Source organism: Bos javanicus, chromosome 16, assembly GCF_032452875.1.
Source record: "Bos javanicus breed banteng chromosome 16, ARS-OSU_banteng_1.0, whole genome shotgun sequence".
Classification (NCBI taxonomy): domain Eukaryota; kingdom Metazoa; phylum Chordata; class Mammalia; order Artiodactyla; family Bovidae; genus Bos; species Bos javanicus.
Window position 1 is genome coordinate 64,793,154 of NC_083883.1, and position 15,598 is coordinate 64,808,751.

General features: G+C 43.8%; 1 protein-coding gene and 1 non-coding gene across 2 annotated transcripts in view; both read left to right on the top strand.

Annotated features, from left to right (window-relative positions):
* The first annotated feature begins 1,693 nt into the window (after positions 1–1,693).
* The window catches only part of LAMC1 (laminin subunit gamma 1), a 121,058-nt gene continuing 107,153 nt past the window's right edge, over positions 1,694–15,598 (top strand). The window contains exon 1 of the mRNA XM_061383421.1: positions 1,694–2,357. Within this exon, the coding sequence (XP_061239405.1) occupies positions 1,943–2,357 (415 nt within the window). The 5' untranslated portion in view covers positions 1,694–1,942. The remainder of the gene's footprint in view (positions 2,358–15,598) is intronic.
* TRNAS-GGA (transfer RNA serine (anticodon GGA)) lies at positions 13,612–13,683 on the top strand. The gene has a single exon. It is a non-coding gene; the product is annotated as a tRNA-Ser (tRNA).

The following is a 15,598-nucleotide window of genomic DNA, read 5'->3' on the forward strand; positions in this document are numbered from 1 at the left end:
TGAGAGAGAATATCACCCCCTCTAGGTATAAATGAATATATTTTGCTTCTGACTCAAACATGCAAGGATGAAAAAACATTGTTACCCACAGATCCACAACCTTCTTCAACCAAAGAGCAGATGCCAAGGGATGAGGAGTTACAGGCTTCTGAGTCATGCCTAATCTCCACCCACCTCATCAAATAAATTAACAATATAAGTGATCCACGTATCTGCGAAGCAAGCTCACCATTCAGAAAAGTCCCCTAACCCGCTCCCCTCCCCAAAACCATCACTCTTAAGGTCCTCCTAGAATTAACGCTGACCCCTACCATAGTAACCTTACCATAGTAAACGAACGGATACTTATTTCATCTTTTCGTATCCCCACCATTTCCCTCTTAACTGGACTTCTGGGTACAAAACTAGGTATTCTCCGCTCCCGCCCCCGCCCCAGTGCATTTATTACTGTTAAGATCTTGTAAAGTTAAAAAAAAAAAAAAAAAATCTGTCTCAGGAGCATCCACCGCGTACACCCCACTTTGCTCCGGTGCGCCAAAAGCGATTCATCCACTTTCACAGCGCGCTCCCTCTGCGTCTGTGCGCGTCGTATCAGCACTGAGTAGGTGCCCAGGTTCTGATCTCGGGCTAAACCTCATGATCTGGCTGAGGTTCTGTGAACTGAGTCATTCTGGCAAGGAGAATATTCCGTGACTCAGCAGGCCCGAAAAGGAGGATGTCAGATCCCAGATCCTTTCGAGTCTTTTAAAGGCAAGCTGGGGAACATAAACAACGCAGTGGAAGAATTTCGCAGTGGGTCTGCCGCATACCCAGGGGAAAAAAATGCCATTCCATTCCCAGCCTTCTCACTTCCTTCCTCGCCCCTGTTAAAAACCACGGGCTACGCTTTAATTCAGAGGCAGGAAATCACTTCAGAAAACTCATTCTGATACTGCGATCCGGCTCTTTAATCTCCAGGGACCTTGTCAGCCCCTGACACCCCGGAACTCTGCTCGGAAAGCCCTGGAGCCGGCCGCGAGCAGCACGGGCTATTCCCGGGGCGGCCCCGCGGCGAGGGGGCTGGGAGGGAGAACGGACACCCCGCCTCCCTCCGCAGTTTCGGGTCCCTAAGGTCCCCGCCCCGGGGCGCGGCCCGCTGGACACCAGGACGGACACCTGGCCTGGCTGGGACCCGAGCCACGGCCCAGACCACGCGGGGCTCAAGGGCCAACTCCAAGCGTCCATCGCCCCTCCGGCGTCGCCCCTATAAGACCCCTCCGTTGCCCCCACCCCCAACCCCGAGTCTTCCTGGGGACTCGGCGTCAGGGGACCCTGCTGTCCGTCTCCCGGCTGGGCGCCGGCTCTCCCCCGCCTCCGCGGCCCTCCCGGCATGCACCGCCCCGTCGTCCCGCCCTCCCCGTCGCCCCGCCCTCTCTCCCGACCCCGCCCACCACTCGCGCCCCTCCAGGGCCCTCCCCCGCCGACCGCGCGCCGCGGGCTCGAGCGCGAGGTGCAGCCGCGAGTCTCCGGGGCGGACGCGCAGTCCACGGCGCGCGCGGAGGGCCGGGGAGCGGCTGAGAGGACGCCGGGGTTGGGCTTCCTCCTCGGCCAGACCCCACCCCACCGTGCCGACCCCACCCCGCAGCTCCTTCCTCCCCGGGGGCGCGCGTGCGCGCGCGGGCACGCGCTCGGAAGTCGGGGGTCGGCGGCGAGTTGCGGGCTGTGTCCCGGGTGCGAGAGAGGTGCGCGCGGAGCAGCTCTCAGCCAGCCGCGCGGTTCTCGCCCGGGGCGCCCACCCTCCCGTTTCTCCGGTGGCAGAGCCGCCTCCACCGCGCGTCTGCAGAGCCGGGTCACTGGGCCCCGCGGCTGAACCCGCGCGGAGCGGCCTCCGAGAGACGCCGCCGGGCAAGAGGAACGCACCCACGCCCTGGCCTTTGCCGTGGCCCAGCGCGGGGGCGGCGGGATGAGGGGCAGCGACCGGGCCGCGGCGGCGTTGCGGCCGCGGGGCCGCGTCTGGCCGGTGTTGGTCGTGCTGGCGGCCGCCGCGGCCGGCTGCGCCCGGGCAGCCATGGACGAGTGCACGGACGAGGGCGGGCGGCCGCAGCGCTGCATGCCCGAGTTCGTCAACGCCGCCTTCAACGTGACCGTGGTGGCCACCAACACGTGCGGGACTCCGCCCGAGGAGTACTGCGTGCAGACCGGGGTGACCGGGGTCACCAAGTCCTGTCACCTGTGCGACGCAGGGCAGCCCCACCTGCAGCACGGGGCAGCCTTCCTGACCGACTACAACAACCAGGCCGACACCACCTGGTGGCAGAGCCAGACCATGCTGGCCGGGGTGCAGTACCCCAACTCCATCAACCTCACGCTGCACCTGGGTAAGCAGTGACAGCCCCGTGTGCCCTGCTGCTGCTTTGCCCGCAGCCCGGCTCCCGGGCCACCTTCACCCCCTGGTCCCTCCTGGACAGGGGCCCGAACAGCCGCATGTGGGCTCTCTGCTCCCCAGCCGGGGCCACACAGAAATTCCCTTCTCCAACTTCTACGCTAGATCTAACACCTAACTTCCCGCGAGCCAAGGTGCTTCCCGCCAGCATCTCTCTGTCTGCTTTCCTGTTCTAACTTAGCCGACTTTTCCTTCCTTAGATTATTCTCCATTTCGGCTTCTTTGGTTCCTCTGTGCTGAAGCATGAATCAGAAACCCTGCTCGCCCCCCTCTCCTTGTCCACCTTAAGCACTTTTACCTTGTTTAAAAGTCTTTGTAGGGTTGAGGGTGATTGCTGTTTGCTCTGCTGAATACGCTAGAGAGGAAAGGTTAAGGGGATTTGAGGGGAGCAAATGCCTTTACTACCGCTGTTGCCTGCGTGTGATTAAAATAGAAGTTCACTTTTAAAGTTATTGTTCTTGAAAGTTGTTCATCTTTAATGAAGGGCCACAAAGCGATTTCACTGCTAATCTCGGTACGGAGGAAACAAAAGGAAGTATCTGCACCCACTGCAATTGTTGGGTGAGGTTTGGTCCCTGAGTAAAAAGGCTGTCCTCACTGCCTTCCCTTTTGCTTTGATTCAGGGCAAGTGTAGAAGCATGTGTGAGTGACCTTTTAGAAATCAGGAAAGGGATGTATAGAAAACTTCATCGCTGGGTGGTAGACGAGGATGGACGTGTTTGTCTCAAAGAATTGTATGAAAAATCATGTTTGATCTGGGTCAGTTTTTCGTCATCATTGGAATATACAAACAAGCTGAGTGATTCATCATTGTGTTTAACAGACTAACATATGCATAAGAAACACATTTGACATGTAGAGCTTCAGCCTCAGTTAGGTTGAAAGCCATGATTTTACTGGTAGCTGGTAGTAATGAACTTCCAGAGAGAACAGGGTGCCAAGCCATTCTTCTATCAAATCAGTATAGTTCTGTAAGGCTGGAAACATGATTTGGGGAATCTTTGAAAGGAACTATTTGGTGGGCACATGGTTCTTTTGGTTGTGGTTTTGTATTTTTCTTTCCACTGCTCTCTGATACATTAAGTTTTATGTAAGTGTCAAGATTCCAGAGAAAGTACTTGAAAGGTGAAGTCAAATTACTGTGTGTGGAGTAAGTTTTAGAAAAGCAGTATTTAGCACTTTTGTAGTAAATATTTTATTTGTAGACAAATCATTAGGAAGATTAAACTTTTCAAAAATACATTTATAAACTGGAACTCTGAGGCACCCATTTTTCAGAGATGGAAGAAGTGAACAGTTCAGTTTTTCAAAGGTATTGGAAACATATGGAGCTAAATCGTATGTTGGAACAGGTGCCCTTCTGAAGATTCTGCAAGAAACCAAGGGCCTCCCAAGACCTTGTGGGGCTGCTCTTAGCTCTTTTCTCCTAAGTGTTATATTTTTAAACTTGGCCAGAATTACTTTTGAAATTTTTATCCATTTATTTTTGTTTAAGTTTTTGTTTTGTTAAAGTTTCTGTGTTGAATTTTGAATCTCCACGAAGTCTTATTTCTTCTGTTTTGAAATATTAAACATGGCTATTGAAATACTAAACATGGCTATTAAATCATGGCTTTGATGTCTTACATGCCTGAGATTCATTTGAGAACTTCTGCATAAGAATCTCTTATGTAGGTAAAGATAGGGCTGACAGTCTGGACCTTCTGAATTTTCTGCTGTGAGCATTGCATCTGTTGTTGTTGTTGAGTCCCTAAGTCGTGTCCAACTCTTTGCAACTCCGTGGACCATAGCCTGCCAGGCTCCTCTGTCCATGGGATTTCCCAGGCATGAATACTGGAGTGGGTTGTCATTTCCTTCTCCAGGGGATCTTTCCGACCCAAGGATCAAACCCCAGTCTCCTGCATTGACAGGCGGATTCTTTACCATTGAGCCACCTGGGAAGCCCTTGATCACTTTGTAGTGAAAGGTTATTTCAGGTGATGGTGTAGGAAGGTAGATTACTCAGTGATTACTTCTCTGTTACAAAGATACTGTGTTAGGTAAGACAGTATCTCTCAAGTTAGGTTGCTACTTCTGGGCAATGGATACATGAACTTTGGGTCCTAGTGATAGAATGCTTGAAAGACTTTTTTCTCTGAAAATGTTATATATGCTTGAACTTGTTTTGCTGAAAATTTCTTCACTTTTTGGTAACATTTTTGCTAAATGAAGTTCATAAAACTGTAGATTTAAAACTAATAAGTAAAAAGTTACCTAAAATAGTTTTCTTATGTTTCATAAAAACATTTCTTTAAGCTTTTTAGGCGGACAATTTCTAAAAAACATGACAAGAACTTATTGTACTTGTTCTTGGAAGGGGAGGGAGATTTATGTGTAGTGGGGTTAGATGCCTCAATCTCTGTCTCTCCCATTTCTTTTTTAATGACAAGGATATATGTATTCATGCATGTTGTGATCTCTGATTTATGGCAGATAGACAGGATTTTATGTATTGGATATTCAATGTATTCACTCCCTAACTCCAGTTACTCCATGGGCTCTAGGTAACTAATTATTTCCCATGAATTCAAGGACCATGACTGTTGTGCATCTATTAAATCTCCCATCCAGTTCAAATTTCACATACCCTTAAACAAGTGATGCATATTGTGCTCTGCCCTTACAGAGCATGTGAAACTCTACGGGAGCAGTGTGAAAGACCTAGGTCTGGCCACCACTTTTCTAGCTTTCCTTTTAATGTTGAACTTTTCTAGCTTTCCTTTTAATGTTGAACTTTAAACACAGTAAACTTTAAAATAAGCAAAGTCAGTTCTCACTTAAGTAGTCACAAGAAATATACATACTTTGCCACTGATCCCATCTTTTTTTTTTTTTTTTACTGTAAAAGTGAAACATGACATAATGAATTAAAACAATATAATGACTAGTGTGTACTTCATCTCCAGTTGCTAAGTTGCCCTGGAGACTGTTGCTCACAATTTCTTTTGTAACATTCCAGAAACTTTTCATGCATACACATGTGTGTGAAATTACACGATCATTTTAACTGGTCCTTTTTTTGGGTGGTGAGGCATGTTTTAATAGATGGCAGGTACAAATTAGATGGTTGTACCATTATCATCACTTGTACGAAAGCCAGGAAAATCAGCACTGATTCTGAAAGCAGCCATCTCTTAAGCACCGCATACGGTAATCCAGGGTGCAGGGTGTAATGTATCCTTAGATATAATGAGTTACAGTTGCTGTGGGATTCAGAACCACATTTTCTGCCTGTTGTGAAGAGACATCTCAGCAAGGCATCCTTTTCTAAAAAGAAGTTTTTCTTAGTTTGCCTTCAACTTCTGGATCTTCTCTCCTGACTTCTATATGAATTATTCAACTACTTTTTCAGAGTTTAGCTTTGGGGTTTTATAAGTTATAGTGAGTTTTATCCTTATCAGCAGAATAGTTGATAGTAAGATTGTAGCTGAGAACTTGCCTTTTATTAAACTCTTTAATTAACTTGGTAGTCATTTGTAGGTGAAAACTTGGCAAATTGGGTCTTGATCTTGAAGGAGGGTACCTTTCCCTCTTTCTAAAAACAATTATGTTAAGGAAAAGAGTGCTTGTAAAACCAACTCAGTCAAAGTTTATGGAACTCCTAAAATTTACACCAAGATCAGATTGGTGTCCAAGCTCGCTATAAGTTTCGGGGAACAAACAGTGATTAAATGATGCTTTTAAGCTGTATCTAAGATACTCTTTTTTGGTGTCTAAGAATAATTGCTATATAAGGAAGGATATTGCACTTTATTCTATTTGGTCCCTTAGTGTACATTTAACAGGGAAAAACAGCAATTTTTTTTCCCCAGGAAAGTCTTTGCAGGGTAGGTTCTGACTGTCAGAACTCTGGTGACTTCACTGTGGTATTTGTGTACCCTGAGGGGACACTATTTTAGTTTGTCTCACAAAGGCCTGATTTACATTTTGCAGGTTTCAACTTGAGAAGTTAAGGAGCTCCTCTTTAATGGCCAGCAGTTGGTGAACACAGTTTTATAAAGTTGCTGTTGGCTGGTTTCCTATTCTACAATTCACTGCTTTTCCTCCAAATACCTTCTTCATGTTTCTGGAGTATTCAGAAAAACAATGTACACATTAGGAGAAAATTCTAGAGCTGTGAGCTCCCTTCCACCCATGATTTTGTCATTGACCGAATTTGTGGGAGGGACAAAGCTCGTCTATTTCAATTCTAAATCCTCTTAGGAAGTCAGATATGCCTTTTGCTCTTCACTCCTCAGCCTTATGCATACATTCTCACGTTACTTCCAAATATTCTGCAGGCATATTTTAAATACCTACTGAATGCATGATGCAGGACCTGACAGAAGGGTGGAGAAGATCGAAGGTCCATTCTTCAGAAGTCTGTACTCGGTTAGGTGACGGTAAAGAATCTGCCTGCAGTGCTGGAGACTCCAGTTCAATTCCTGGGTCAGAAAAATCCCTTGGAGAAGGGAATGGCAACCCACTCTAGTATTCTTGTCTGGAGAATTCCATGGACCGAGGAACCTGACGGGCTGTAGTCCATGGGGTTGCAAAGAGTCAGACACGATTTAACAACTAGCACTTTCAATTACTTTCATTTGGAATTTTCATACCCAGATGTAATGCCATTACAGTACTAAATCAGGAGTGCCTTTGTAGTATTTTAAAGCATCCAGTCAATTACTGATTAGATTTTCATAACTCATTGAGGGAAGGAGAAGATGAGGAGCCTGAGGTGGTGATTTGCCAAAAATTAGAGTGGAGGTAGGTTTTTGACTCAGTCTAACATAATAGCTCCTTCAGCTCTTAGCTCCTCTAACAGATCTCTCAAAAGAATGACTAGTTTATTCCAGGGCAACTTTAAAATACAAGTTCATATATATACTGATTCAGAGATACCAAACTCCCTTGGTTTTCCTTCTCCTGCCTCTGTTCCTTTCCACTTATGTTTCTGAATTTCTTTTTTCTTTCTTTTTTTTTTTTCCATGTTACTTACTCTTCCTGAATGAACTTCTCTTAATCTCAAGGTTTTCAGAGTAACAGTAAGTTGGCAAATCAGTGCATTCTAAATTCACATTTTCAGTTTCTTCTGAAACTGAAATTCACATTCACAGTTTCTTCTCCAGGTTGGACATGGTCAGTTTGGAATGTCCAGAGGTCATGTCCAAAACTAAATTCATTCCTTATTATCTTATCCAGTTCAAATCTGTATTTTAATGAAATGAAGATACAGCTAAATTACTGTTTAGCCCTGAGACTCTCATCCATTCTTTTGCCAAAGACTGTGCTTTATAGGCACCAGTAAAGATTACTGTTTGGCCAGCAGATAGCATCCACTGCTGAAAGTCTCTGGGCAGCTGTAACTCCATCACTTTCTTTCCCACCCGTCCTTACTGCAGTCTGACCAAGACTCCACTTTCACTTCCTGTATCCAGCCATTATGTCTCTTGGATCCTTATCTTTATCTTGCTTTACTGTAGCTCCCCATGGAATTCTACCTTGATTACTGTAGCAGCTTGTTAACTAATTTGGTGGTCTTTCTGCCTCCAGTTTTGCTCTTTCTATTTGGGCAGCCATTGCTTGGGACTGAGCACTGGTTCTAAAATGCAAATCTGTTGATGTTATATCCTAGCGAAAAATTTCTGCAGTGGTTCCTCAAGCCTTTAAGATAAAGTCCAGACACCTTGTCATGCTGTATAAGGTACTTTAGGGTCTGGACCTTTTTAAACTTCTAGGCTTATCTTTTGTCATTTCATGTGCTCAGAGGGTTCCTTCTCTGGTTTGGGACACTTCTCCCACGTGTCACCACCTTTAGGAATCCTTCCCCAGTTTGTTTCTCTTATCCCTTTCCGTCCTACTCCCTGGCCTGGATTAGATCTTCCACTCACACCACCCTGTAGGTATCTACCACTGCACTTATTACATGGCGTTGTCTTGTTTCTTTACTTTTCTCCTCTTCTAGACCAGGAAGTTTTTGAAGGCCGGGTTGGAGATTTATGTTTTTAGTTTAGTTGAATATCAGATCAGATCAGATCAGATCAGGTCAGTCGCTCAGTCGTGTCCGACTCCTTGTGACCCCATGAATCGCAGCACACCAGGCCTCCCTGTCCATCACCAACTCCTGGAGTTCACTCAGACTCACGTCCATCGAGTCAGTGATGCCATCCAGCCATCTCATCCTCTGTCATCCCCTTCTCCTCCTGCCCCCAATCCCTCCCAGCATCAGAGTCTTTTCCAATGAGTCAACTCTTCGCAGGAGGTGGCCAAAGTACTGGAGTTTCAGCTTTAGCATCATTCCTTCCAAAGAAATCCCAGGGCTGATCTCCTTCAGAATGGACTGGTTGGATCTCCTTGCAGTCCAAGGGACTCTCAAGAGTCTTCTCCAACACCACAGTTCAAAAGCATCAATTCTTCGGAGCTCAGCCTTCTTCACAGTCCAACTCTCACATCCATACATGACCACAGGAAAAACCATAGCCTTGACTAGACGAACCTTTGTTGGCAAAGTAATGTCTCTGCTTTTGAATACGCTATCTAGGTTGGTCATAACTTTCCTTCCAAGGAGTAAGCGTCTTTTAATTTCATGGCTGCAGTCACCATCTGTAGTGATTTTGGAGCCCAGAATTGCTTGCTATGCCTCAGCACCATACAGATTCCTGGGTGTATAATGATTGATTGGACATTGCCCTGACCTCCTGGAACTTGTGGCTTAGATGTGGAGTCCTAGGTCTCTCTCCTGAGTGTGGGCGGGCAAATTATAGCCCACATGCTAAATCCAGCCCTGGGCTGCCACCTATTTTTGTATGGGCCATGAGCTGAGAACAGTTTTTACATCTTTAATTGGTTGAAAAAATCAAAAGAAGAAAAACATGACACATGAAAATTATATGAAATTTCAATTTTGGTATCTGTAAAATTCCTTTGAAACACAGTCAAGTTCATTTATTAAGGTATTGTCTCTGGATATTTTTGCACTGCAAAGGCAGAGTTGAGTGTGTCAATATGTCCTGGGCCATAAAGCCCAAAATGTTTACTGTCTGACCCTCTGCAGCATGAGTTTGGTGACCTCTGCTTTACATGGATACATTCAATGTTACATAATAAACTTTTTGGTAAAAGGTGCACACACAGTGAGCATTCACTTAGTTCACCATGTGGAGGGAGGCTGAAGGGTTTATATCTTCAATGCTTAACAGTCTGTCTGGCATAGTGTTCAATAGGTATATAAAAAACGAGTAAATAAATGAATGCCTGAACTATAAGAAGCCCCAAAACAGTCCACATTAACTTACATTCTTCTCAGTAACACTTCTGAACTTGAATTTATCAGTGCCATCTCGTCATTTTCTTGAGATATATGCCACTGTTAATATGGTCCATAGTGGTTTTATTTCTATAGCTTTAAAGAAAGTACTAAGTTGGGTGTGGAACTGATACAGAATTGAAAGATCTGTGATTGTCCTTTTTTGGGGGCAAAAATTAGACTTTTATATGATTTAAAGTTAGCTGGATAAATTTTATGAGTAAACTATATGCTCAGATTTGAATCTCCCTTGTGACCGTTCCTGAAATTTTAATGTTAATATTGTGTATTTTTTCTTTAGAAATAGACATAAATTTTATTTTAAAATATGTATTCACATGTCTATTGTTGAAATAGACTCTAAAAGGCTGTTATTATTAAGCAGTTGTGGGGAAGGGTTGCAGTGAAATATCTTTATTTGCTTATTGTGTGTGGGATTTTTAGTTTATTTAACTCATTGGGGTGCAGTTGGAATACAGGCATACTGAGGCATGCCTTTTCTGCAGGATAGTGAAGAACCACATTAAAGTGGTTAGACAGATGAATAATAGCCACTTATTTGTCTAGAGTTAACAGGCAGCAAAACCAACAGATGCTTCTTTCCTTGGTTCTTGTTTCCAGCTGTATGTAATTGACAGCTCTGCTGCTGTTCGGTTTGAGTTTTAGGGGAAAGTGTCAAAGTTTAGAGCAGAGCTGTTTGTTTATTTTTACTGTCCAAAATTCTGGAGGAGATTGTTGAAAATAAGAGATTACGAATCTGTCCCTTCTTTTAAACCGTCATTTCAAAGGGTGAAATGTCAAGATGACTGTGTGCTACTTCTATCCCTTTGCCTAAATTTCTTGCTCTAAGGTTTGTAAGAGGGCCTTGCTAAGATTTGCAAACCTCTCCTTTCTTATAAAATGACCAAGTTAGATGTTGCTCATGCAAGCCTAAAATGGACAGCTTGCTCAAAGGGGTTAGCAGAAAACTCATTTATAGAAATGTTGCTGAGGCTTTAGAGTTTTGTGCCAGACTGTGGTGACACTAATTAAGAACATCTGCCTTTCTTTCCATGGAGTCTTCCAGGGGGGCCAGCCTAAAATAACTGGGTCCAGTCAGCCTGGTGCCCTATGCAGCGACGTATTCATGAATAAAATAAAGCAGACTTATCTCTTTCTTAGACAGTGGTGCTCTCAGATGTCTTGTGGCAAGGCTGGGAGATGAATTAGGGGATTTCCATTATTTCTTTTAAAACTTAGGAGTTGTATATTCCCTCAACTCCCTGCTTTCACTCTTTGTTCCCAGCTGCATGGTTGCTTCCTATTATATTGCAGTCAACATTGGATTTTTGCTGTATCACCTTTTTTTGATTTCTTTTATCTTCTTTCTGTTTTGCAAGTTTTTAAAAGTAAACATTCAGAATCAGCCTCCTTCACTTAAAAAAAAATTTTTTTTTTGAAGTAAAAAATATAAGTGGTCCTGTGTAGAGTTAGGGACTCAATGACTTTTGTTCGTGATGATAAATCACAGTGTACATGAAGAATGATTGCCCATGGCAGTGACTATAGAGATGCCTTCAGTGTTTTCAGAGACATGACCAATGATCAGGTTTTATTTTTCTCCGTTATATTTCACACTTTACGTTCTGTATCTTGAGTTGCATGGAGATTACATAGGTGTATACATATATATAGATGTGCACTTCGTTGTATGTGAATTATTCAAATTAGAAAGAAGAATTAAGAAACATTTCAGTCTTTTAAAACACAAAAAACATACAGGTGACTTTTTTAGTTTGAGGTGTCATTTTGGTTTAAAATAGGAGAGCACAGAATCTGAGACTTAATCTAAACTCTCTTTCTCTTGCCGTCTTTCTATGCCACGAGCAGTTGCTGGCATTAATAGGCATTAAGAAATGTTTTTTTGAATGAAAGGATGAACAAGCCAGCCAGCTGATCTTCATTGAGGTGTCAGCTGATTTTAACTGACCTACCCACAGAGTAGGTTCAGAAAAGCATTCAGTTGAGCTTCATAATCAGTCTTAGGAAGTGGAGTGTGTGCAGGTGAGCAGTTCTCTTTGCTCTTCTCATCACTACCTTTAACCAAGTGAGGACTTGGTTAGTCACCCCTATGGACAGTCATAAAAGATGACTTCTGCTCTGAGGTGGGACAGGTTGAGTTTAGGTCGGAATTCAGATCTGCTGTGGATAGACGATACTCTTGCCACGTTGCTGTGTTAGAACAAGCCTGGTAAGTGATGGAGAGCTGAGGAGGACCTTTTAACTGGGCAGTGAAATGAAAGTAAACGGGGGTCCTGAGCCTGGTTTCTCTGACAGGTCTCTGCTTGAGTGCTGGATTTGGGTTGTTTGTTTAAAAAGGATCTTTGCACGCACTTGTGAAGAACAGAGGATTGTTAGCAATGGAAAAATACTAGGTTTTGGGTGCTTGTACTAGCTTTATATTTAGCTGTTAACACTTCTAGGAATTTCTAAGGAATTTATTGAATTTCAGAGTGAGATCCTGTGTTTCGTCAGTGTCTACTGATAGGAAAAGTGCACCACATACCGCGTTTCCTGAAGGGTGGTTGGGAACGCTACCTTATCTCCTTTCTCCCTTATCCGTGACTCCTTTCTGGTTGTTGAGAACAGCCAAGTTAGTTCAGTTGCTTACTTTATCTGACATCTTTAAAGATAAGTCTGTCAGGGCCATCTCCAGTTTCCATTTCATTTCCTCTGCTTCAAGTCAACTCTCTTACATTGTGGCTTTTTTGTTATTCATGTTTGCTAACTGAATAGGTCTAAACCACCTTTTATTGATTGATAAATAACTGCTGTGGTCCTGGGAGATTTCTTTGTCACTGTTTTCTCTTTCAAGCTCAAAAGTGACTCCCTTCACCTTGATTGCTGTAAATGTTAGTTTATAAACCTATAACTCTGTCTATGTAATCTGTCTTATCTGTGTATCTATCTGTCATTCTGTGTTTATCTCTTTAGGTTCCCCAGAGCACTCCTGAGCTAAGGTTCAATCAGGGGATTCCTAGATTCCTTAAAATTAATTTTTTTTTTTTTTTGCTTTCTCTCTGAAGAAGAGGGTTATATTTCCCACTTGGATTTTGTATTTTGTATTCCTCCCCCACAACATACTACCTTCACTTCTACTAAGATGAAGTATTACTTAATCACAGTCCTACTTTATCTGCTTTCTTTATAGTCCTGCTTTGTACACATTGCTGTGACACAGGCATTACGTCGAGTGACTGATGATTTTTAAATTCACATTTCTTATGAAAAGGATGGCACTCATTGCTGCATTCTAGTCTGTGGATTGGGCTTAAAATGCCCCCACCCCTTTTGCCAGTTGGGAAAATACAGAAGCATAAGCGGGTTTTTCCATCAGCTGTCTTCAAAGAGAATAAAAGGATGTTAAGTATTTCCAAGAGAAGAGCTTCACAGTTTTTGAAAAGGGGGTCATGACAGCTTGTTGAAAATGAGTTGAACAGCTTCTCTTGCACTTTCTGTTCACTGGCAGGGACTGGGAAGTGATGTTTTCCTGCTCTGGCAGCAAAGATCCTGGTTAGAGGCAGGAATGGTTTGCCCAGATGTTCTCAAAATCTGAGGTCATCTTATTATCACCCACTACTGAGGACTAAGTTATAGTAGTTTGGCAATGTGAAATGATTAGATCTAGAAATGGATTTTGTTTTCTGACTGTCCTAAACAACCAGTTTTATGGAATGTTGGCATCTCTGGACTTTTAAATATGTGGCTAACTAGAATAATTTTGGAGTTGAAAAGAGACTTAGGAAAGTTTAAGCTGTTAAAAAATGTGTTTTACGGATGGGTCCTTGCTTAATTTGCTTAATTCTTCTTACCAAAGAAGTGGGCTTCCCTGGTGGCTCAGAGGTTGAAGCGTCTGCCTGGAATGCAGGAGACCCAGGTTCGATCCCTGGATTGGGAAGATCCCCTGGAGAAGGAAATGGCAACCCACTCCAGTACTCTTGCCTGGAGAATCCCATGGAGGGAGGAGCCTCCATGGGGTCGCAAAGAGTCAGACATGACTGAGCGACTTCACTTTCACTTTACCAAAGAAGTTAGGGTAGTTGCCTTGGTTTAGCAGTTTGTCTGTGCTGGTGTTGCTGTTCTTCCCCTAGCGGTTCCTGCTGCTTATGGAGCTTGTTCTGAAGGACGATGACTTCTGTTGTTTCAGTGCTACTGTTTTTAGATTATTATTATTTAAATGCCAGATCCTGATCTGGTAATGATGAGCATCCTGAAATTTTCATTGAAGTTGTGTTCTTTTTTGGAGGTGAGAAGAAACATGAGGCTAAAGGTGAACATTGTTGGGGGGAAAGACAGCTGGAAACCCAAAGAGCAATTGTATACTTTAATTGCTCTGGTCATGTGGTTGCCCCTTCGTGGCAAAAGCGTCTTGTTCTGTGGGCTTGAGCATCTAGGATTTTCAAAGTGGCTTTGTGCATGGTTGTGAATTTCTAGTGAGTATTTTAGATAAGTCATGGGATAGAAAGTCTGTTGAATACCAGATTCTTACAACTCTGCTACAGATTATGAAAGTTTGTGGACCCATCTGTAATGCAGCTGTAATGAAATTTGTTTACTTTATCAGGATCGTTTCAGAGGCTCAAGCTGGTTTGTTTACTGCCGTTTTCAGCATTTTTGTAGCTTGCCAAGAAATAAGTTAGCATCAGTTCCTGGTGCAATTGGGATCATTCAGTTTTGTGGCCATTCTGATAAAGCTTGGTTTTATTTTAGGCCCACTTTAAAGTTCTTGTATCCTGGCACAAGACACGGATGGTAAATCTAGTGTACCCGAAGATACACTGTGCAAATTAACAAACTTTCCAGATGTTTGGAGACTGTAGGCTTGTTTTCTGTGCTGTTTTTCTATGTTCTTTGTGTGTCTGTGCTTTCCCGTTTTGTTTTAAGTAGGAAAACCCCTTGGGGAAGAGGGATCTGTTCTTTGGCATGGGGAACAAAACAAGTATTAAATTTTTTGTGAAACCTTTAAGTTGGATTTGCCATTTCTGTGAGAGAAAGGAGAGGCAGCTTTGTTCCCAAAAGGGAGACTGCTAGGAAGGCTGGTGTAGGGGTGCGACTCTGTGGAAGTAACTAAAAGGAGTTCTTCACATCCCTGGTGATTTTCAGTTATGAAATGGGCCACTAATGCTCTGAATCAGCAGCCTTTTAACCACGCCTGACTAAATAGACCTTGTTTTTGAAATTCACAGCAGTGTCTAGATCCCTGCTGTCTTTTTGTCCATCCTGCTAACACACAGCTGTTTTTGTTCATACATCACTTTATGTTCAACTGCCTGGTGACTTCCTCAGGTCCCTTTTATGGTGAATAATGGACACATGGGAGTTCGGACACCCAAGTGTGTGATTATTCAAACAGGAAGTCTCCAGGAAACACAGTAACCTTGTCAGAGGAACAGAAGGTGGTATGGGAAAGGCCATTGATGATTTTAGGCTTAAAACATCTGCAGTTAAAAATCTTACAGCTTCTGAGATAAGGACATTCTGCAGCTTATAAAAGGGGTGGTTTATTTGGAACTTGTTTCATTTCCCTCCCCAGACATTTGGAGTAGTCAGCCTCCATAATCTATAACATAGAAATGGAGGTAAAAGAGAAGCAGTGTGGCATCAATGGTATTAAAAACAGAAGGAAGAAACTTCCCTGCTGGCCCACTGGTTAAGAATCCACCTGCCAATGCAGGGTATACAAGTTCGATCCCAGGTCTGGTCTGGAAAGATTCCACATGCGGCAGGACCTCTAAGCCTGCGTGCTATAACTACTGAGGACCTCCTGCCCACCCTGGAGCCTGTGTTCTGCAACAAGAGAAGCCACTGCAATG